This window comes from Magallana gigas, chromosome 7, assembly GCF_963853765.1.
Source record: "Magallana gigas chromosome 7, xbMagGiga1.1, whole genome shotgun sequence".
Lineage (NCBI taxonomy): Eukaryota > Metazoa > Mollusca > Bivalvia > Ostreida > Ostreidae > Magallana > Magallana gigas.
The window spans coordinates 43565051-43588870 of record NC_088859.1 but is presented as its reverse complement, the minus strand read 5'-3'; the positions used below and the strand labels follow the sequence as shown (position 1 = coordinate 43588870).

Genomic DNA, 23820 nt, shown 5'->3' with positions numbered 1-23820 from the left:
ACGAGTCTTTAGGATGCATCGGAATTGCATTAAAATTGTTAGTAACATTATCGGTATATCTTAAATATCAAAACAATGTATTGTTTCAGGGTTTAATGACGTTATTTTGCCTTCTTAGGCATTGTTCAGATTTCGATTTATTTGCAATACACAAAACTTTTGTGGAACTGATTGTGGAGAGTGCTTACTTCTCCACGACTTCATTTGTTTTTAGAGCAACGAATGACGTTTGTTTTTGCTGACACTAACACGTGTTATCAATGGTTTTTTGTTTGTTTTTTTTATAAAGAGCAAGTTTTTAAGTTATAAACTCATGATCGACTCGAGTTTGGTATGTGTTTTTATAAGATCTGATAATTTATTGATGACGTTCGTGGTATATTGGAGAATAATGTCCGCGGCATCTCTTTGATCTCGGCAATAACTGTAGTAGAATTAGAATTATTTTTTCCCCATTTTTTTCCATTTAATTTATCCACTAGAATAAACATCTTCAGCATTTTTCTTTTATTCATAAATTCATGATGAGCTTTAAGTACTTAATTCTGTATCTTTCGTCATTTTCCAATCTGAACATTACATTTGCTGTGACGATGACATTCATAGAAACTATTTATAGTAACTGACATTCATAGATCGAGAACCTTGGATGGAGAAATTAATTAGCTTGACGAAGTACAAATAATGTATGTTATATATTTTGATAGAGCCATTAATTAAGTGGACGAAGTACAATAATGCATGCTACATATGATTTTCGATCTTTTAGAAGACAGCAACTTGATGCATGATTGATACTTGTGCCTCTTAGATGCAATAGTTCGAACAGCATTCTGCTGAAGAAAATTTCTAGTATCTGTTCAAATTTTTAGTGAGGCGTCAGATATCATCTCTAGTAATTAATCAAAATCGAACAAGGAAGTTGAATTGACATAAACAAGGCGACGAGGAGATTTAAACAGCTTCAAGAGCAAAGTTTACACATTGCTCTCCCCATCGAGCACTTCCTTCAAGCACTTGCGTCGAACACTCGGAAACGTCCTCTCTGAATGCATCAGAGCTGTAATAAATCATTTAGTATCAGTATCCTGAAAACTACAGATTAAACAATTAAGATAAAAACTACTTCTTTCATGATATTTGTTTGGGTCGGAAAGGGGAAGGTTTTTGTTAAGTTTCACAACACTCTGATTTTGAATAGTACTATATAAGCTATGCGGGTCCTTTGTGTAAACCCAAATGAATAATCGATCGGTGAGTGATCAACATCGAGTTATTTTCTGGGAACTTGTCCTCTTTAAAAAGGTAAATATACTGATGGTTGCTTTGATACACAACTTGTAAGTCATTGAGGAAAGAGATGTATTGTGCTAAGTTCATTAGCGTGACTAATTTCAAGTTTTACATGAATATTAAAGACGATTTGAAAACCGAGGGCAGTGCTCAGTGAGTACTTGAGTCATATGATGTATTTACTTTTATAGACTCATTTTATATTGAAAATAAAGTAATGCAATTTTTTATTATTATTATCATTATCATCGTTTAATAGTTCGTATTTTATCATTGTTCTACTCAACGCCACCCTTGTGGTGCGTAGATACGAAACTGTTCCCGGAAAACTGTTCCACGATATTTTGATCTTTAGATGCGTTCTGTCATTTCCACAGCATGTATGATGTAAACAGGAAATGTTGAACAAATGTTTTTGTGTTATCTTGTTCCTTTCTGAAAGGGGACAAGATGACAGTATAAACAGAGGAACTCGTTGGGATGTCGAGAATGGCGTATGTAATTTTTTACTTTCCCCCAACTCATGAATGGCTAAAATGACTTCGAATATGAAATACTATTTTGACGCTGTGGCCAGAGTGGGCTCTTGTAGGCTATACTATGTAAATCAAATTTATTTGTTCGTGCGTTGTCAGGTTGTGTGTTTGGTAAAGGAAATTGAGAGGCCGATAGTAAGTACATTGGTTAGGATTTCCATTGAAAATAACATGTGTAAGGTAACTATTTGTTACATCTTTTTACGTGAATACAAGGTAAACTCAATTTCGGTGAGTATGTGAGGGGATTCCCCTTTAGGAATTACTGTGGAATCATTTTTTTGTTCGTGGGGGCCAATGTTCGTGGATAACCATGATTTTCATTGTTCATAGGGAGTTAATTTCATTGGTAGCAAGTTTGGGATAATTTATAAACTGATAAATATTATGCATATGCTTGATTGTACGTTTGTGGGGATGTTTAAAGGGGCATGGTCACGATTTTGGTCAAATTCTATTTTTATGTTTTTATTATAGGTTCAATATACCAGTAAAAAAACTTTTTCCAGCTTATTTCTCTATCTTTTTATTTATTTTAAGCATAGATAAACAGTTTGTAACATTTAACACATTCATTTTTGGTTAAAAACTGAAAATTTTACTTCAACGTTCAAAATGTAAACAAATGCTTTGTCTAAATAGTGAAGAATTTTAAGCTCTGTAACTCACATATAACTCAACAAATGACTCTCAAATTTTGGTCGCCTATTAAAAATGCCTTTCTGAAGCATTGTAAATATAAAATCGAAAAAACAATTTTTGACCAAAATTGTGACTATGCATATGCCTTAAGTCATGAACATTGGCCCCCCCCCCCCCCCCCCCCCCCCACGAAAAATGGTAATCCCACAGTATAAAAAAATATTTCATAATTCAGCCCGACCCCATAAAAACACAAACAGAACTGTCGTTTCAGGATCAATAACAAACAAATCCTTTTTTCTTTTCCAAAAAAGAAAAAAACAATTTTCGTAATACATGTAAAATGTATTGATAAGTTACGAGGCCCCCCCCCCCCCTCCCCCCAAAAAAATAAATATAGAAAAAGTAATTGTAACAGACTGTTTCATGATTGATGTGGTGATTAATTCTCTTTCTGCAGGGCAAAATATAGCTTGATAAAATAAGATGAAACAAACAACATTAATTTGCCCTAAAGTTTGCAACAAAAGAACAGTATTGCAATTTAACCCAGAATGGGTTAATGCAAGCAAGGGAAGTGCTTAATGCATCTAGTGAAATAAGATGCAATGCTTTTTAATCATTGTCAACTTTAGAGATGGACAGTTTATGGAATAATTATAAGAAATATATGCCTTAATTAACATTTATTAGAAGAAAAAAAAAAGAAAAGAGAAGATGTTCATGGAGCTTTAATTAATCTTTTATCAGATACTCAACATTGGAATTTTAACTCCATTAAGTGTTACTTAGAATTCTATTTATAAATGAGATAAACACATATTTGTGAACTTCATTTTATTGCATTTTTTTATATAGAGCTTGATCAACCATTATATGTGGCCAGCTATTATTTTGGTCCTGTATTTTCTGACATCCCAAATGTAGGGATGTAGTCCTGTTTTAAAGTCATGAAAAAAACCAGACTGTTATTTAAACCTTGGCACTTGACTGATTGCCGACTGTTGCGTTTCGTGGAAGATGAAATTTTTAACCGTTTTTGGAATTAGAGGGGGTAGTTCCTGCTCTCCTCTTCCTCTACTACCATGCCAAAAAATGAGGCAGTGTATAAATTATTTTTAGCATCAAGTATTATTTAAGAGAGATAGTGTCCACCTATTGCTGTCACGCAGACTCACAGAGAGAGAGAGAGAGAGAGAGAGAGAGAGAGAGAGAGAGAGAGAGAGAGGGAGGTATGGATGCCCTTTTCATAATATCACAACATGTATTAGGCAACTTGAAAGGGTAAATTTACTTACTGTATTGGTGTAGAGGATGTAGGAAATTATCTATAATCACATGGATAAACAGATTTTCAAATCTTTTGATATGGTCTAACATGTACTAGAATCACTTATTTCTGTGACGATTTATATCACTCATCTATTTATCACTATTTGTAATACATGTACATAATTATACTGTTTTTGTTTTCTGTATATGCACTATTTTCCACTATTTTAGCAAAAAACAGGTCATAAAATAATATGCATATGATTCTTTTCATTGCAGAGTGAAAATGTTTTCAGCTGTATGACAAAATGTTGAAGGATTCTAGTCACATCTAGTCTTGGAAAAAAGTCATGGATTCTGTTTTGAATGTGCTTTTGCTGCTATTAGTCCTAACAACAGCTTCCGTAAGACCTTGTATCCTGAACCCATCATGCTGCAAGTGTGGAAGTAAGTAGGAATACTAATCAGAGCATTTCAATTTTTATGAAAATTTTGAATACCTGGAATCAAATATATTGTCAAACCAAACTTTTTCTCCAGAATGTCACAGAACGTTATTTACTGTTTATAGAAGATCTTCCCTTATATTTCATGATGTAATATATCTGTTATTTATTTTAGACCTTTAAGATAGAACTTTGCCATAATATGTGCCAACAAGAAAATAATAAGTAAAAGTTATTTCAGATTTCAATAAAGGCATAGTTATTAAATGATTTCATAGGTTACTGAGATGAGGGACACAGAAAAGCATAAATCTTGTATATTTAGTTCTTCTTCCGGTATAGTTCAGACCACCATCTGGTGTAATTTCGAACAGTAGTTGGTGTTGAATAGATCCTTAGTCTTCTTGTCATATGAGAAATACCTACTCTAATTCTCTGCAGTAATTGAAGTATGCTTTACACAAATTTTGGCACCAGAAACCAACAGTTGATTGTAAATTACATGAATTTTTACATCCTAACCCAGAACTCATGTCGATATTCATCAAATGAAGTACCGGTACTGATAATAAAGTTTCATATTCCTAAACTAAATATACTCATCCAAAAAATAATTACAGGTTAACAACACCAATTGGACCCAAGCAGGTGCTCTACAAGGGCCATGCCCATAGATATATGAACCCTCATTTAGTTACGGTACTCCACTGCATTAAATACAGCATTAATTCTCTTTGATAATTCACATAAATCTTTTTCCACAGGTATGACACCCAGAGATCCTTACATACTGCTGAACGAAGAACTGGTTTTGAACTGTACTGTAAACGCATCCTTTCATCACGACTCTGCAAGCTTGTACTTCACACACAAGCCTAACATGTCTGTTCCGGAGAGGGAGCTGTCCAAGGAATACATCACAACTGTAAACAACACAACAATATCCTTGAGAAAGATGGTCAGGTCACTGGAGGAAGCAGGCACTTATTCCTGCAAGATTCGAGATGTCAGACCCGGAGTGGTTGACCGACAGGTCGTGGAAGTGGAATGTAAGTAGACAGTATTCCTTTCCAGCCGCCTAACAGCAAAGATCTGATAAAATTATGCTGGTATCCTTATTTCCAACCCAATTAAAGAGCAATATTCTAATGTGAGGCAATCAGTATCTTCACAATGTTTCTACAGTACAACTGTATACTTGTCTTTGTTTGTTATTCAGACCCTTTAAGGAATGTGACTGATTTTCACTGCATGATCTACGACTGGGACGTCAATAAGACATGTACCTGGAACTTGGGACCCTATGTCAATCTTGAGAATATTAACGTCACCCTGTACGGGTAAGTTCTCCACATGTCACATGCGGAGCACGAAATGTAACCTTTTTGTACATGGTTGTGACCACGATAAGAATGAGATTGTGTTGTAAAATAATTCATGGTAGAATATTAATATATATTTTCTTATTTGATATGTCATGTAGATTTGATGTGTGAATGTTTTGTATTGGATATACATTACCAGTAAATAATGTATATTAAATTAAAGTATTCAAGTTTGATATTGTACTGGCAATGCTGTGTCAATCAATCACCTTTCAAAGACTTACAAAAATGAATTCACAGTTTAAGGTTAAGGAAGGGTATGGAATCTAAAATACATGTAATTGAAATCATAGTTAGTATGTACCTATACAAAAATTAAAGCAATAAAACCTAGACCAAAAACAAATAAGATCAGAGACAATTTGTTTTCTTTGATAAATTAGATTATATTGTGTAGATTTACATATTGAAGACGTCATGAATGAAAGTTGAATGTCATGTACGGTAAATTTAATTGGGAAGCATATTCAAACAGATTCAAAATACAAGAAATCAAAGAATTATAATAAAGTAGTTTAAGGTGATTTGTTGAGAATTGAACAAGAGATTATTTGAAGAGGTGATTTGATCTGAACATATTTTGTATTGTACTAATTTACAATTAAGATTGGGCACAAGTTTTGTAACTTAGATTGCCCTCTCCTTTATAACACTGAAACAGGTGTTTAACAAATATTCGCTGAAAGATTTGTAATTACTCTTTTATTCCTTTTAATCCCACTGTTGATGTTTATGATGTAAAAATCCAACTAGTAAATTTTGAACATAGCCTTTATCATGTATCAATAGTTTGATCAGTGCTTAACTTGAAAAATGCAGCTAGAATCCTGTGTTTTATGTTGCTTTTATGCAACATACTGTTTTCCGTGCAAACTGTATAAAAGTTGGGAAGGTTTTCTGAATAATTATTTAATCTACTGGATGATTAACTATATAATTGAGGAGAATACAGGTTTCTAGAAACATTTGTTTTGCCTTTGTTTGATCATCTTCCCTAGTCAAGTGTCCGATTCCTCTTTCTCATCTTGTTCTCATCTGCTTGGGAGACGAGAAAAATGAATCAGACACTTGGCTAGTGAAGATGTCTCTTGATATGTTTATTGTTTTTTTGGAAACCTTGGGGTAGTGTTGTTCTGTTTCATTTTATATTAAGGAATATAAGAAAGCTATTTATAGTTACCATGTGATAATGCACTGAGTAGGTAGTAATGTGCTACCTGATTTCATTGAATTGATATTTATTTACATGGAAAATACAAAGTTTTTGGTCTGAATCAAATCAGGATTGAACTTTATGATTTGTATGTTGCAGTCAAAATTAGGCTCTAAATTGTGCATATGCTTCGGATTGCTTCCTTAACATACGCGCATTGTGAGTACCGGTACATGTAGGTTGGTTGGCATGCATTATACTTTACATTTTACTACATATTTTTTTAAATACATGTTTATATTTTACAATATACAATCACATGACAATTATTTTAATGATTAATCATTGTACATTCATAGGCACATGAATGTACAGTCATTCAGTGTCATGCATACACATATACATCTTCTTCGTTCTGATAATCAAAGCAGTCATGTCAACCAGTTAGAATTTGCTTAGATGATTTTCTTTTTTTTACATCAGTTATCCTAAAGTGTATAACTATTCATGATAAAGCCATTAGCTATGAATTTCATTTACTGTTTTTGTTTAGCTTGTCCCTCATATTAAGACACATGAACATGTAGCGGTATAGATATATAAATGAATTTGGTAATAGAGAAGTTTAATAAGGTTCAGGACATCCTAATAAGCAAGTTTTAATGAATCTGACCTAAAATACTATACTGTATCATTGAGTTTCATAGGAAGATGGAAAAGCCAAAATGCATTTAACATGTAGCGTACTACCTGCAAATTTGGTCATTTCATGCAGATAGCTTGTGATTCTATCCATTATAAACCAGTTTTTTTCTGGATTTACCTAGCTTTTATGGCACTATGGTTGGATTTTCATTAAAATAAATATAGGTGAAAATACTCCTATAAAGTGGATGTAAATATTCTGTAGCTATGGTCATGATTAGTATGTGATTGCTTTGTGTCTTCATTTTGAAGGAATTTCTTGATTGTCACTTGTTCATATGATAAATGCCCATTTTCTTTTTAATATTTTAAGTATGAATCATATTTACATTAATCAGCATGATGAATAATTCTTTGTTTATCTTTGATTTATCCATTTTGAGAAATCCTGATGAAATCATTATTTAGATAAGAGGGATGAAGTTTAATGAGTCATACTTGAACAACAGCCATTAATTCTTTTCAGGAAGTACTGCTTTGGTCCTAGAACCTGCTTGCGTATTCCCTATGTTGCATGCCCGTCTCCAAACCCTGATAGAGAAGGCTGCAAATGGGGTTTTGGGTCTACCTTCTTTGATAGTAGATATTTTAAAGGTGTAATATCATTAAAAAATCAGAGAAAAAAAGGCCAGGTTCTGCAGCATAAAGTCCATATAAGAGTAACCAGTCTAGGTACCAGTATTCCTGATTTTGTTTTGTTGATATTTTTTCACACTGATGCCTCAGCAATAAAGTAGACAGGCTATTTGTTTGCCCAATATGGCCATCTTAATTTTGAAATTCACATGCGCACAACTCACCAGCACATTTAAACTATTTTGTTCCCCTAACATTTGGTAATGCCCGTGCCACTTAAATTAAAGAAACAATGAATTTTTCATAAGTGACTGCAAATGAAATGTACGGTCATGGATTTAAGGGTTAACTGCCCCTCTAACAAGAAAGATAACTCACAATAAGATAAGTACATATATTCCCTAACAGAAAATGTAAAGTGAAATAAATTAAGACGATTTATGCTGAAACTGCATTTCATCGTGGTTCAGATTAAGTGTGGTACAGAGGTATGACATTCCTTGAACAAAGTTTATAATTGTGGGTTCAGAGATCATTGTATTTACCAGTAGTTTCAGTTTTATAGCTAGTACTTTCATAAGGCTAAACAAAATGTCAGCAATTTTATATCTCTCTAAAATTTCCAGGGATAAGTGCTGTAAAGTATATAGAAACACATTCAATTGATGATCTTGAACCTTGAACTAAGTATGCATTGGATGGCAAGCAGTGCATTTTGTCACAGCTTGGAAATCAGCCCAGCTCTTATATTTCTCTGTTAATATGAATCCACAGACAACATTGTATTTCATTATGAATAAAAGGAAAACCTCTAGGTTTATTGATGAGGCTCATTTCTCTTATTTCATGCCTTGATTTGAGTTTATTTTTAGATTATTTTTTTTTTTCGTTTGTTGTATGGAATGTTTTTAAGCCATAAAAAAATAATCTCTTGGTTCTCAGGCCAACATTTTCAAAAACAGATGCTGTTGGGCAGTGATAAATTTTTCTTTTTATTTCATAAGAACAAATGCAGTATTTTTCTTTATATTTTAACAATGTGCAATAGTTACCTTGCAATGAATGTATCAAAATTATTAGCTAGCGATCAAAACTTAATCATAGCTTCTCATAACTAGATTTGGCGGCTATTTGCAATTGATATAATTAATCTGAATCATTGCAAAATTAGCATGTTCTTCATCAAATCAAGCATTTTACTAACTTGAGTATCTATAATGTGGTCCTAAATCCGGATTTTTTTCCCCGGAATAAGCAAGCGCACTGCTGAAATTTTATTTTATTCATTTAATGATAAAAATGGACAATGCGCAATGTTAAATCAGATGCACATGCATGGGCCTGAGAACCAAAGAAAATAATTTTTGATGGCCTTATGCATATTGTTTATTCACATATTTGAAAATAAGAATTTTTTTAACTGGTTGATATTAACTTGCACCAGTAAATATGGTAGAAAATCAATCATTTGTGCAATATGATGGTCCTATGATAATTAAGAAATATACAAAAGTTGTAATTCTAATTCATAACCTGTGACCTTTTTTGGCATACTAGTACATGTACTTAGAGGACTTACTGACTTTGACAGTGTATAACCCATAAATGTACCGTACATTCATCAGACTGAATTACGATATAACTTTTGAATAAGATTAAATATTACATGCGTTTGTTTTTGAAAAATATAATGTTATGACCACGTAATTATTCTTAAGGAGGTGTTGGGCGAAGGGCATAAAATTTAATTGTTTATTCTTTGATCTCTTTTGAAACAATCACTTGGTTAGAGAAGACATCTCATCTAAATGTTCATAAAGCTAAAATACATATTTTGTGTATTAATTATATATTATGGGTAGAAACCAGATTGGATAGATATACACTTTCATTTCGACCATTATAGGAAGAATGGTATGCATGGAGTAATCCATCAATGCCCCGTGCAGGGCCCCACTAGCTGTGTGTGGCCAAACCCCTCACAGAATAATGGCCGAATTGTCATCAATGGAGGGGCCTCATGGAACTATGTAGTTAGGGTTAAAAATCTCCACAGCCAGGAGGCTGTCATAAGCAATGTTTTCTTCATTCAGTGTTTGAATGCAATTGGTAAAAATTCTATCTTATAGAAGATTTTACATGAAGGTAGCTAGATGATATGGATTAGAAATTGCAGCTTTAAGAATACAGTAAAACTCATTTAGTATTAACAAAGACATAGTGAAATCAAGGATAAAGTGAAGTTTTATGTGGTCCCAGGCAAACTTTTTAACATCAATTCCCTCGTGCTTTTTATGGAGTTCTGACATAATGAATAAATTATAAAAATAGAAAAATGATTTTGAGTTCCATATGCATGGACGTGAGGAATTAAATTAAGACTTCACGACGACTGAGTTTTACTGTATTTGGTTGTGCTTTTAGTTTTGACAAAAGAGCTTAGGGGTCTTTCCTAAATTATTTTGTCCATAGAATGATAATAAAATCTTCGAAACGTGTAATCATCTTTCATTTACAAGATTGTGACCTTAATGCATACAATTTTGTTGTTGTTTTTTTTAAGAAATAACTTGGAAATGTAATTTTTACCAAGTCATTCATGAATTTTGATTAAATTGATTATTTTTAGGCGTAATGGACAATGGTCACCTTGTCCTAATATGATAAACCCTCAAAACTGTGTATGGAAACAAGAAGACAATATTATCATAAATTCAGGAATCAACTGGATGTATGGAATTATGATAACAAATATAAAACTTGGCAAGGCCATAAACATGCTCCTATCTCTGAATATAAGTGATCAAACATCAATAGGTATACCTATAGCACTTCTGAATAATCCAACTATATACTGGTACTTGCAAAGCATTGCTTACAACTATGTGAAAAACAGCTTGTGGAATTGTCTGATCTCTCGCAATTTAAATACCTATAGGGAGATATTATCGATAAATTAATTAAATTATAGTCTAAACTAATCCTTTATAACACCCCTATGTCTTTCTGTCTCTCAATATTTACAATAATGAAATGAATGAACTGCCTTGATGAGATGACAGTTGCCATTTCCTTTTCCATAACATTAAGGAAGATATCTTACTTCTACAGATTAATTATTATATACTGGTACATGAATTTATAAGGTGGAAATGACTCTTTCTCCAAGTTCTCCATTAGTATTTTTAGTTACAAGTTACACCATTATTCTCATGTTGGGACATACATGTGCTTCCCATAAAAGGCAGTTTAAGGTGGTATGGGATAGCTGTTGATATTGATATGAATTCAAGTACATTATAATTTAAATACTTTCACTGGTTTAAAATTAAAAAAATTTACAATATTTATCAAAATAATATGTTATAAAAATGTTTGAAAGGAAAAATTCTGAAATTCCCAGTGGGATTCGTACTCATAATGTACAGATTCTTAGTGAGCCCTCTAACCTACTGGGCTACGTTGTGAGGTGACAATACTGGGAGAGAAACTGTTTACAAAATTACCTTGATTTGATTGTTTATTTCGGAAAATAACATGTCACAACATGAAGGTGTTCCATACCACCTTAAAAAAATGTCAAATGTTGAGGATGATGATTATGTTTTAATATTAGAACAGGTTACATTGAAAAACATGTACAATGTACCTGTATTTACTGCAATGTGCTAAGTTAAAGATTGATATCGATTTTTATCCCTTGACATAAATTATTTCTGTCAGTGGAATTGCATTGCCTCTACTGTGTATTTGCTTTGTTCATGTTTGTATGCATTTGAATGATTTCACTGTTTGTTGTTAATAATTTGTGTATATATGAGCATGCATCAAATGTTTGGTGGTCATTGTCACATATAACCCTGGAATTCAAGTGCATGCTTGGTCCCAAGTACTGGTACATGTACTAACATACAAGGATTAGATCTAGTAAATGGACATTGTGACTGGTTCATGATTTGGGAGGGGGTTGTCTTTTTCTACAGAAAAGTTACTCTTTATTGTATTACATTAAAATATTCTTTTACTATTTAAACACAAAGACCAACCTTGGTAGAACTCACAATTTTATTGCATAATGCTACAGTTCTGACAGTCAGTGCTAGATCTTTTCCTGTAACATCCACTTGTGAATATAATTGCTTCCATATTCAGGAAGGAGATTACATGGTTAATACCTAATACACTAAAACCGAAATACATTCTAAAAAGTATAATGTAACAGTGAATGCATAAAAATAATCTACAAAGTCAAATGTAAATTTTGAAAAAAAAATTTATGATTATCCTATTATCTTTATGATTATCTTTAATCAAATCATATTGAAATTTACTAAGTGATAGATTAAAATTTGTTGAGAAGAGAAATTAAATTTCAGCTGTTTTAATGTGCAAAATTGTTTTTAGTAAAACCTGCTCCAGTTAAATACATCAATGTGAATGTCACCTCTGACAAAGGATGTGCAAACCTTACATGGGAATACACACGTCCAAACAGAATGCAGGCTGTGGAGATCAAGTACTCATTGTACGGAAGAGAGAACCCGGATATTCAGGTACCCAGTAAAGTTGGTTTTAAAGCCTAATATTAGAGAGAGAGAGAGAGAGAGAGAGAGCATGTAGTCACAAGCCACAGCGTTTGTGTCCATTCTATTTCACTTTTTCATGGAAATAGAATGGACACAAAACTTGTGGCTTACGATGAGAGAGAGAGAGAGAGAGGAGAGAGAGAGAGAGAGCACATCGTCACAAGCCACAGGTTTTGTGTCCATTCTATTTTATGGCAAGAATGGACACAAAACCCATGGCTTGCATTGATGGAGAGAGAGAAGGGGAGAGAGAGAGAGAGAAAGAAAGAGAGGGAATTATAAGACATTGGTTTTATCATAAACATGAGAGTCATACATTTTGAATTGTATTTTGGTCAGACATTGGTGTTGAAGAACAGTGTTGTCAATACCACCATTTGTAACCTGGCTCCGTTTTCGGAATACATGTTTGAAATACGAGTAAAGCCACAGAAAGATTCAGGAAACATCACTGGATATTGGAGTGCACCCACCAGAAAGCTGTTTAAAACTGTGGGAGGCTGTAAGTGGCTGATATTAAGTCAAATATAAAAATATATGGAGTATATCATAACAAACATTTACAGAAATTGTGTACTGGTATAATTTGTCAATATTTAGACTTTGACCATTGCAACAGATACAGGAACTCTAGAACCAGTGACACTAGCTGTTCATAGAACTGTAGTTATCTTATTGAAACTGGGTACTTTTATTACATTATTCTACCATTTTGTATCAAATCAAAAGTATGTAAGAATTGCAAACTCTTAGCTTGTATTTTAGTTTTATATAGTTTACATCTGTCGGAAAATGATAATGAAATTTTAACATTTGCATTGTGGGATGCTATGGAAAGTAAAAAATGGCGTATCTGTCAAATTTGAGCGGCACGAACATGAAAGAGTTTAAGCCAAATATATAACTGAGCTGAGAATGGTGAACCTTATGTAAAAAAGTTTCAGACACTTTGTTTCACTTTTTTGTTTTTTGTATTTGTTTTAGATCCCAGTGCTGCTCCAGTTTTAAGCCTCGGGAGTTATGTCAGTAATCATGAACAATGCATCAATGATATGGACTACCGCAGAGTTTCAGTGTTATGGAAGGTACCACATCAGCTTGCTTTGCTTATTAATCAAATGGTTTAGAAATCACATTTATATCATATTCCTTGATACATAATGCAGTTGATTACAATCTGAAGCTCTTTGGGAAAATTCAGGTCTCACGACACATATTTTCTGAAAGAACTACGTTGCTACTGACCTTATTATAAACTGGTACTTATTGGTGAATAATTCTGTGATGATACATGTTGAAATTACGATTTAGATTTGTATTTGAAATTTGACATCAGGGTATACCTTACATGGAGTCCAATGGAAATGATGTGTATTATGAGATCCACATTCGTAAGATAGGAGACACCCAGACAGAAACGATACAGGTGAAGGAGATGATAAATAAGGTGGACTTGGATCTAAAGTGTAGGAATGGCTACATCATCAATGTGTATGCTGTCAACGAATATGGACCCGCCTCAGTGTTTGGATCTATAACTGTTCCACCCAATGGCAGTAAGTATCATGATTAACCTTGTAAAAGAGGCTCTGGGTGGGGATTATATAGAGATCTCCGTGACTGTCTATTTGTCAAAGTCCGTGGACTTTTGTCTGATTCATACCTGTTACAATGATCATGGGAATTTGATACTTATTTCAAATCTGATAAATGGACAGGAAGTGAATGTCATGACTCTGACCGAACATAGTTTGGAAAATAATGGAAAACTCGCACTAGGTATAAAAATTGCCCGAAACCAGGGCGTTACCATGAATGTTCAAGTGTGACCAAGGTTGTTATGGAGAAGGGGACAGGGGAAAAGAGGAAAATTGGTTTTTCATGTATGATGTATTGTATTGAATCTAAATCTGTTCAAGTATTGGGACTAATTGGGTATACCAGGCATTTAGAGTTTCACAATCACGTCCCCCCCCCCCACTCTTTATGTGATAATTATTTTGAGAATTAAGAAAGTATGCCTGTATTTAATTTCAAATTTCAAAATTTTCACATATGAATTACTAATAAATGGCTGCGTGCTTTCTGTGGTTACTTTAACTGATTCACTCTGTTGAGTTAAACAATAACATGTACTTGTTTCAGCTGTGGAAGTACCGCTGAATGTCCAGACAGAGACTGATAATCAAGTGGTGAATGTTTCCTGGGACTATAACCCCCAGAAGAATGTGAGCTTTACAGTGTATTGGTGTAGTAAGAGGGGCCTGGTAAGTTCATGGACTGGGCCATTTACATGTATAAACAAATTGTTTTTTGCCCTCTCATGACTACATGTTTAAACTTTTGGTTGAGAGGTAAAGAGATTAAATAGAATGTTAACTGTAAACAGTTGGATTTCCAAGAAAAAATAAACCTATGATTGTTGATAAAAATATCTTGAGTCAGGCACTTTTCTCATTCTGTTAGGAGAGGGTAAACAAACATCTTTTCTATGTTGGCCTTGATTTGTTCTCGTATTTTTTGAAAATGAAGATAGGCAGGTATTGTCATCGAAGAGTTACAGAATTGATTATTTGCAATCAAAATAATTTGTTTTCAGAGAAAAGAAGCCAGTTGGGTGAGGGCTGGGTTTGGGAAGCGTTTTTTGGTGTTTAATGCCAGTGAATTTGAGGAAATAAGTGACCTGAAGTTTGGGGTGTCGGCCGACTCCTTTGCAGACAATATCAGCAGTGGATTTGAGTGGAACACCTGTGTGTACAAAACCACTGAAGGTGAATTTTTAAGGTTTTTGATTCAATCATTAGTTATTATAAATAACTAGGAGCATGGTAGTTTTGACAAGCTCTGTGCCTGCTATTCCTATCATGACCAAAGGACTTGCAGCTGCAAAGGTTGATCTACAACCTTGTATGAATTGATGGACAAGTGGATTTATTGAGGAAAAGATGGTAATGGGGCAAACGATGCAAGCTGCCATCACCATGTGTTAATTGGTGTTAAATATGTTGTCCTACATTAGATTATTGATTATTACCCAGTATATTGTGTTGTTGTTTATTAAAGGGAAATAAAATAATGCTTGTATTGTCAGTAATTAATTCCCTGTTTTTATGTACTGCTCTAGAAATTAAAATAATTGCAATGAATAATTATCAGCACTCTGTAATAATTGTGTGGAAATTATTAGTTGTGATGAAAATGATTCAATGGTTTCCTTGCACACAATTTAATAATTATGATAATAAAAATAATGTGACAAAAAATTACTGATTTAAAAAAAGGTTTCATACATGTGTATTTTCCAAAATTGTGGCCCATGAAAAAAAAAACCCCGCTGATATATGGTATTTATAAAAATGTATTAAACTCCTCCCCCTTTCTTTTGCAGCACCTGCTGCACCAAGGAAAGTTTCTATTTTGTCCAACAAAGACGGCTTGGTCATTAACTGGATTCCTCCAACGTGTGATGAAATGTCGTCCAAACCAGTCAAGTATCAACTGTCCTGGTGCCGCACGGACGGCAAGTCCAACCATTGTCAAGGTATAGAATGGGGAAGATATCCCATACAGGACACATTTGCAGCATTTCACATGAAATATCCACAAAAGCTAGACAAAACATAAAAGACTTTGTAAAACTTTTATATTTGGAATGTAGGTATTTGGCAGATATTGCCTTTCACCAAGTTTTTTTGGACTTGATTATAAGCAGAGCTCATTTCTGAATCTGTATACTCATACATTTGTATGCATGACATTTGATGAGGTTGAATTAGCAAAAGCTGAGTTCCACTGTATACACAACTAAATGTGATACTTCTTTTAACATGTATATGAAGCTGAAAAATACACTCTGTATTTGTAGGCCCAGAGAAAACCTGTTATATCCAGGGCGATGACTCGGTGGACTATGAGTATAGCTTGTCTGAAGGAGATGTAGAAATGTCCAAGTGGTACGGAATTGTCATCAAGTCCATCTCCAGTCTGAACAAAACCTCGGCTCCTACAGAAATGTTCCATGGTCAGCCTGTTAGGAACTGTAAGTCATATATACATATCAAGGAACCAGACTTTTACATGCATAAAAGAATCAAACAAACCAGGAACAATTCATCAATAAAGTTATCAGTTGTACTTACTATACACATTGCAGCATTAATATCAGAATACATTGTACATATACATTATTAAAAGCAAGGTGAAGAGATACATTTCCAAATTACAGAATATATCGTAAGATTTTGAACAATAAGAGCGTTAAACTTAAGTTTGAATTGAACAGAAAGTTTTAGATTGCTTTCAAAGCTTCACCTTAAACCTTAAAAGTTTTGTAACTTCTTGTATACCGGTACATGTTGTTCTGTATAAACAAGGCTAATGGAAAAAGTGTTCATGTATCATGCACATGTACCGGTAATAAGCTTTACTCTGTATCAATGGTGTGTTGTATTTTAGATTTGCTTGCGGAGGAGATTATTGGTATTTCCTTAGCCTCTCTGGTTGTTCTGTTCATCATCGTTGCTGGTGTCATGTGGTTCATTCAGTAAGTGATCATTTTGGTCATTGTTTTGCAAGATTTTTGCTTTGTTAGATTTCAAGTTATTGATTTATTTATTTAGAAAGGTCACACTATAACTAACCATCAGACATTATGAAGCAGATATAAGGCATGATGCAATATTTAATTTCCTCATCATTACAGGTGCTGTTATCGCTTCGTCAAAAGTTATGTAAAACCAGATCCGATTCATCTCCCAACAGTCCAAACTGTAAGTCTGACGTACAAATACTTCTAATTTACATAGCTAGACAGCAACAGAAAAAAATATTAAATGAACTCAAATATTTCAACTGGTTTGATTAAGAGTTTCATTTAAAAAACACAGTATTTGCACTTAACGCCTGATTTTGTCTATTATACAAGTATTATACTTGCCTCATCAATCAACAAAATAGATTTGTTGGCTCCTTCCTCGTTCTCCTGTTATCTTCATATATCTTATGTGAATATGAGATTAATCATCTTCCTGTAAAATCAACTTCCTGTCCTTCAAGCCAATTAAACACATATTTCACGAAATGTCCTGCCTTTAACAAAAACATGTATTAAACAATTATTTGTACATGTTTGTGATTAACCCACATCCACTGAGCATTTCCTCTTCTATTTCTCAAGAAATCACAAAATGTTTATACTGCAATGCTAGCCTCCTTCATACTTGAACCATCAAAGAATTTTTGTGTTTTGCTGATTTTTTTGTAAATTTTGAAGACGTTTTAAGAGTTATACATTTACATACAAATTCTTTTTTATTCAGAATCATGTCGCAGAAAGTGGAGTGATGTCAGCTTACAAAGAGAGTTCCTCTGGGACAAGGTCCCACAGTCCGATACAAATACCACCCCCCTCCACATCACCCCTGATCAGACAGGTAAACAAGTAACCTGGTCCTTCACTCCACACCATCTAAATCAAACACAAGTCATAAATCAAATCCTTACTTTCAGATAGCTCTTTATAAGACACGTAAACCACAAATCCAGTCCTTATGAATGACTAAAAAACACCTGATATTTTATATACAGTTATCTCAAGTTCATGTACTTGCTTATGTCAAAGTATATTTAAGTCCCAACACAACTTTTACCTGTTTTTGTTAAAAAAGAAGTCATATTTTTGGGTCTGCTATACATCTTAATGTTTCGCCCCCCCCCCCCCCCCCATTTATGCCCGATGCTTGGCCCCATCTGGTTTACACTTCAGTCACAGGGTACCTTTTGGTACAGAATATACAGTGACCTTGAACAAAGTTTATAGGTCAATGTCTTATCAAACCTCTGTAAAAATCCTTGTTCAGACAATAATTCTTCTTCCATAGGCCTTTTTTGGCTTCACATAAAAGAGTGTTTGTGAATAAAGGGTATGCAATGACTTTATCCAAGTTTCTAGGCTTAAGGTGAAGGCCATGGTCTCTTTGAAATCCACTTTTGAACCTTAATTTCTCTGCCCTTAGTCCAGTCCTGCGCAGACTACAAAAGACTTCTAGAAAGTATTAAGGGATGTGCAGTGACCTTGAATAAATATTCCATGTCCATTATCAAGGTCATTGCAGACCACTGTGTAAAACGTTTCATGTATATTATCTGTACACCCATAGAGTGCTTGTTAAGAAATGATGAAGAGTAATAGTTTGAACCAGACATCAATGTCAGAGGCAATATCAATGCAAAGTCTTATATTTAAATATGCTTTTCATCCAAATATCCTTTGATATGGTCATCATCTCAGTGATTCTTAATTTGTATTTATTAATTTTATTCTGTTACTGGTATTAAACACTAAGACATTTTTTTCTATTTTGCAGAATGGAATCCCTTTCCATTTTCAGTATAGTATGGACAGTGGCAGAGGCAGTCTGCCTGTGGAAGACGTTCTTGATCACGAGACCCACCCTCCAATACCCGAGTCTGTTGCCTTGGATGGAAGTGATCTTAGTAACCCAGTTCCTTTTGTGCATCTTCCCTCCCCCAGGCCAGAAAGCATCCTCTACAGTGATGCTGACAACAGCTGTGTTGGAATTAGCAGCTCCTCTCTGACCAACTACCGGGCAATATGTCAGGCCACAGAGTCCGACTCGTCCTCAGACGAGACTAGCAGTGTGATCAGTGAGACACAAGAAGAAGATTTAAGGCCCTATATCAAAGCTGGGTCCCATAGTTCCTCAGACAATATGGGGTCACTTCCTGACTATACCAATGATGTTAAGTCAGGTTAGTAGCTCCTTGTCAATGTGACTTGTTGATGGAGATGTTCTGACAGATTTCAAATTCCTTTCTTAAGTTGAATTAAATTAACTTTTCTAGACTAACAATACTTTGAAGATAATCAAATAACTCTTATCAGTATACATGTATTTGTAAACTCAGATAGCCCATATTAAAATCTGTCTTATGCATGTCTTTAATTTTGACAGGACCATCTTCACCTAAAGAAGAAAGGCATGCTAAATTGTGTTTGAAAAATACTGTACTAACAGACTCCTGCCTAGATATAACAAAGTCTAACCTCTATGAACAGCCAGGAAATGGGACTGAAAACTCCCAGAGTAAGAAAGGCCCAAGACCTTCAACCTCTGTACCCAGGGTACATGTGATATCAAGTAGCAAACATACTAACCCTGTGTATGATGACAGCATGGTGACTCTGTCTGCTCTAGAAATGTGTAAAATTCTGATCTCTGTAGACAGCTCTCTATCAAAAGAGAGACAGCTGACGAACGAGCTGGACACTGTGTCGGTGAACTCTGTGACCTCCAATGATGTGGGGAAGGTCCCCACCCCCGGGCAGGGGGATTCGGAGGGGGATTTGTCCTCCAGTGTAAACATGATGGCCAGCTCCGACTACCTTCCAATTGATTCAATGCAGTTTACCTCATCATGCTTCTCAATTTATGATAGTAGTAGTTTGGTGTCATGATTTTTAGCTTGTTATTTTTTAGTTTGTTATTGTTTAAAATTTGTACAATTTAAGAGTTATCATAGTTAAAAGTTTTTTCACGTAACATTTAGGTGACTGTATTTTTTTTTTTTATATAAATCTTTTATATGGTCATGCAACTAGTGCTCAGGCATGGTTCATATTCAAAATTTGCTAAGAGAGTTTATCATAGCATAAACACTTGATATTAATTATAAATGTAAATTGTAATTGTATAAAATGTAAATATTTCATTAATTGAATTGCGTTTTGATTTTATGGTGTTTTTTTAATATCAGACCAATGGTACAATGAATTCAAATTCAAATGAAATGATAAATGTCTGCTGCAGACTTTTCTACATTTTATTGGTTTGTGTTCTGTTAAAGACCATGATTTATGTGTTGTTCCAAATGGTTCTTCACAACATGTAGATCAATTCCTCAGGTAATCGCATGATACATTTTTGTCCCCAGAAAGCCAAAGTGCAAACTTTTTTTTTTATTTCATAATAGAATTATTTTTTGTGTTGAAACAAAAAGATGAAGTTATTTTTGTTAGACTCAGTTAACTCAGGGGCAGATCACTCAATGTTTTTAGCTGTGAACTCAGCACCAGTTAATGTCATTTTAATCTAGTCAAGTATTTTTTTGAAAATACTATTGTTTTTTTTTTAATTTCATGTTACAGGGTATGCAATATGATATATATGCAATATTAAGAAATGCCTTACTTTAAGTTTTTCTCTTGTGGAAATGATTTCATGTTATTTTTTGTTGTTCTCCCTCATAATCTGAAATTAAGTTAAAGTTAATTTCATAGTTATTTCTTGTAGAATAATAAACATGTTTGTCGAGAAGTTACCTTTTGACCTAGTATATATCTTCTCCGATGCAAGTTAACCGACACAAATTATATGATAACAGATTTTACGTAACATGTATTCGCTGTCTTAGTTCTTTACAACTGATGGTACATTTGCAATATATTTTTTGGGGTCACAAATATATGGCAATGTGTTTTGCTGCCTGTGAACTTTTATGATATTGAATTGTTGTCCTGTACCAAATCCTTATTTGCAAAATTTTCAAGTGGATAATTATTTGAGATTTGTTTGATTATATGTCATAGGAGATTGAATGTACATGTTGTATATCCAAATATGACCTCATGATCCAATTTCTTTGTATAGTGATGGTTTCTTGGATAATTTGTAACATTTCTAACAATATATTAATGTGATCTAATTGGTCTATGCTGCTCCACCATTTCATGTAGGTTTATCCTGATCAGATTTGATTAACTACCTCGATAACCATATCACAACATTCCTTACAGAATCATACACCGTCACGAATTCCATCTCCATCAGTATCTTATGTCAATGGATGTAACCTTTCTTAGTAAAACTGTGGACCAACTTTTATTTCTGACAACTTTATTTCGTGATAAACAGGAGATAAACTGTTTAGAGGCAACTAATTTTCGTGATTAAGATTTAGATTATCTAATTCTATGAAATATAATATACCAGGGAATTTGAGGGCTGGTTCACAGTGAAAAATATTCGCAACGACATTGTTCTCGCGAACGTTGCAAAAATTTCTCACACGCAAATTAAAGTTGGTTTGCAGTATGTAGAGACGTAAATAACAGAGATTGGCAACTCTGCCATTAGCGTGTTTTGTTGTTAAAAAATGTTACGGGACCAACCTTACTTTGAGAACTACATTTTAGTAAACTGAGATAATGATCTTAAACTAAAAGGATATTGTTTTTATGGAAAAGGTGCATAGGCTATAGACATTTTTGAAACCAAAAAATGAAAAATAAGAATAATATATAGAAAATATATTGGACAGCTATAAAACATTGGCGAAATCTTGAACAACAGGTATCTGCCTCCTAAAACTCCTCTTTTAATATTGTTTATAAGACATAAACTCATGAAAATATAATATTTTGAATGTCTTTGTAATAGGTTTTAGCTGTTTATATATTACGATATAATTGTTTATTAGAAAGATATACTGATTTAATCTTGGAATACTTTACAGTAGGGACCGAGGGATTTCGCGAGATTTCGATCAGTTGCCAATCTCTGTTATTTATGTCTCTGCAGTATGTAAGCAATTGTCTACAAAATCTGTCTCATTTTTAATTTGTTACTTAATTCTTTTGTTATTTTGATATTTGCATGGGTGACAAAGGGAGTTAGATTTTGGGTTTATTGAAATGCTGTACATAAATCATCCTTGACCCAATTATCAACATTGACTTTGATTTGACATTGAGTCTCATTCTTCTGGTCATTTTCATGACCTTTTGCAATATTGTTTCAATACTTCAATACTCAGTATAACAAAATTCAATAATCATCCTACATGTTGTTTAAATAAATCAAAAGAAGTAAGGTAGATTCATGATGATCAGACATTTCTCATTAATATTTTTGTTGTGAGGATTGTTACTTCATTCCCAAATTTGTACTCAGTTAAAACATATCATTTGGATTACAAACTAATGCTCCTTTTTTGTCTCCAAATTTGATGACATTGCTTGTAGTAGTGTACATACTGGAACTAACTGTGTATGTTATCAGAACTTAATTGTTAATAAATGAAGGAAAATAAACTGTGTTATAAAGTTTTGAATTCTTTTAGCCAAACTTTTGACTAGTTTGTGTGCTGAGGCCAAACAAAAGTATATTGTATGTTTCCAAGTGAGGGTATGTTGCCTTAGGGCAAAGGGACTGTTCTCGAGGTCAATTTAAATTTTTTTAACAACTTAAATATTTTGCCCACTTTTAGGGCTATGATCACCAAATCTTGTCATTTGATGCATCTTAGCTAGAGTCTGAGGATACTGTAAACGTACTACATTTGGCTGTGTATTCTATTTAGCGCTTTTGGCGGAATGCAACTTCCACTAAATCAAGTACATCGCTAAATGCCATGCGTGTATGTATAAGAATAGACACATTCAAGAACTAATTCAAATCTTTGCCAACTTGTTCAAAAACTAATTTCCGCTAAATATCGTACACGCCAAACATAATACGTTTACAGTATACTAGCCCAAATGAAGGTCACACCGATTTAATTTTTAATTTTTGCAGCTTTTAAAATTCTCTGCCTATATTAATCAAACTTTGTCCGTCGATACTTGGTATGCTGACATATAAGTAAGTCATTGTTACCAGCTTTTATTTTTCAGATCACAATTTTTTTAGATGTGCCATCGTTAGAACCCACGGGTTTTCTATATGTTACACTGCTTTCAGCTTGAAAGCAGTGTAACAGATAGAAAACCTGTGGGTTCAGACATTGATGATGTGCATATCTTTGGCAAGATAAAGCTTAGGATTAAACTTAGGCAGTTGATACATCTCAAGGTCAGGCAATGGAAAAAGTAGGTCGCAATGATCTACTTTCATTAGATTTTTAACAAAATATACCTGGTATTTTATGTCTTAGAATCATCAAGTCCTGTCAATTAATGGATTTTGCAGCCTTGTATTTGTGACAATGATAAAGTATAGGCCACAAAGACCTACCTTCAAAGTTCTGTGGAAACTAAATTTTGACCTTTCTATACTTTGAATACTGCAACTTTCAGAATCAACAAACCATAACAATTGATTCATTTTAGACATCAAGAATCAGTTCCAATTCAAAGAAGGTCACAGTGATGTATATATATACCCGGTACTATTCTATAGTAATTATTCAGTAAAATATTAAGGTGGT

The 23820-nt window shown here is 33.7% G+C and overlaps 1 protein-coding gene across 6 annotated transcripts; it reads left to right on the top strand.

The window, feature by feature from the left end:
- Nucleotides 1-1147: 1147 nt before the first annotated feature.
- LOC105335526 (uncharacterized) lies at nt 1148-22705 on the top strand. Of its 6 annotated transcripts, none has more exons than XM_011439442.4 (18): nt 1148-1305; nt 4023-4190; nt 4954-5238; nt 5409-5529; nt 10638-10825; nt 12413-12561; nt 12934-13096; nt 13579-13679; nt 13931-14150; nt 14740-14861; nt 15194-15365; nt 15983-16135; nt 16460-16633; nt 17050-17137; nt 17297-17363; nt 17913-18026; nt 18960-19365; nt 19569-22705. In XM_011439442.4, the coding sequence occupies exons 2-18, from the start codon at nt 4094-4096 to the stop codon at nt 20069-20071; spliced, it is 3123 nt and encodes a 1040-aa protein (XP_011437744.2). In that variant the 5' UTR covers nt 1148-1305; nt 4023-4093; the 3' UTR covers nt 20072-22705. The 6 variants fall into 6 exon arrangements, with proteins under 6 accessions (XP_011437744.2, XP_019925869.2, XP_034314634.1 ...); XM_020070310.3 differs by lacking the exon at nt 10638-10825 and adding an exon at nt 7899-8104; XM_020070312.3 differs by lacking the exons at nt 1148-1305; nt 10638-10825 and adding exons at nt 1323-1446; nt 7899-8104.
- Nucleotides 22706-23820: the final 1115 nt, after the last annotated feature.

Coding starts and splice junctions, on each gene's coding strand:
- LOC105335526 (XM_020070310.3), top strand. CDS start 4,094: ATGGATTCTGTTTTGAATGTGCTTTTGCTGCTATTAGTCCTAACAACA. Junction 5,239..5,408: donor ACAGGTCGTGGAAGTGGAAT/GTAAGTAGACAG, acceptor TTTGTTATTCAG/ACCCTTTAAGGAATGTGACT. Junction 15,366..15,982: donor TGTGTACAAAACCACTGAAG/GTGAATTTTTAA, acceptor TTTCTTTTGCAG/CACCTGCTGCACCAAGGAAA.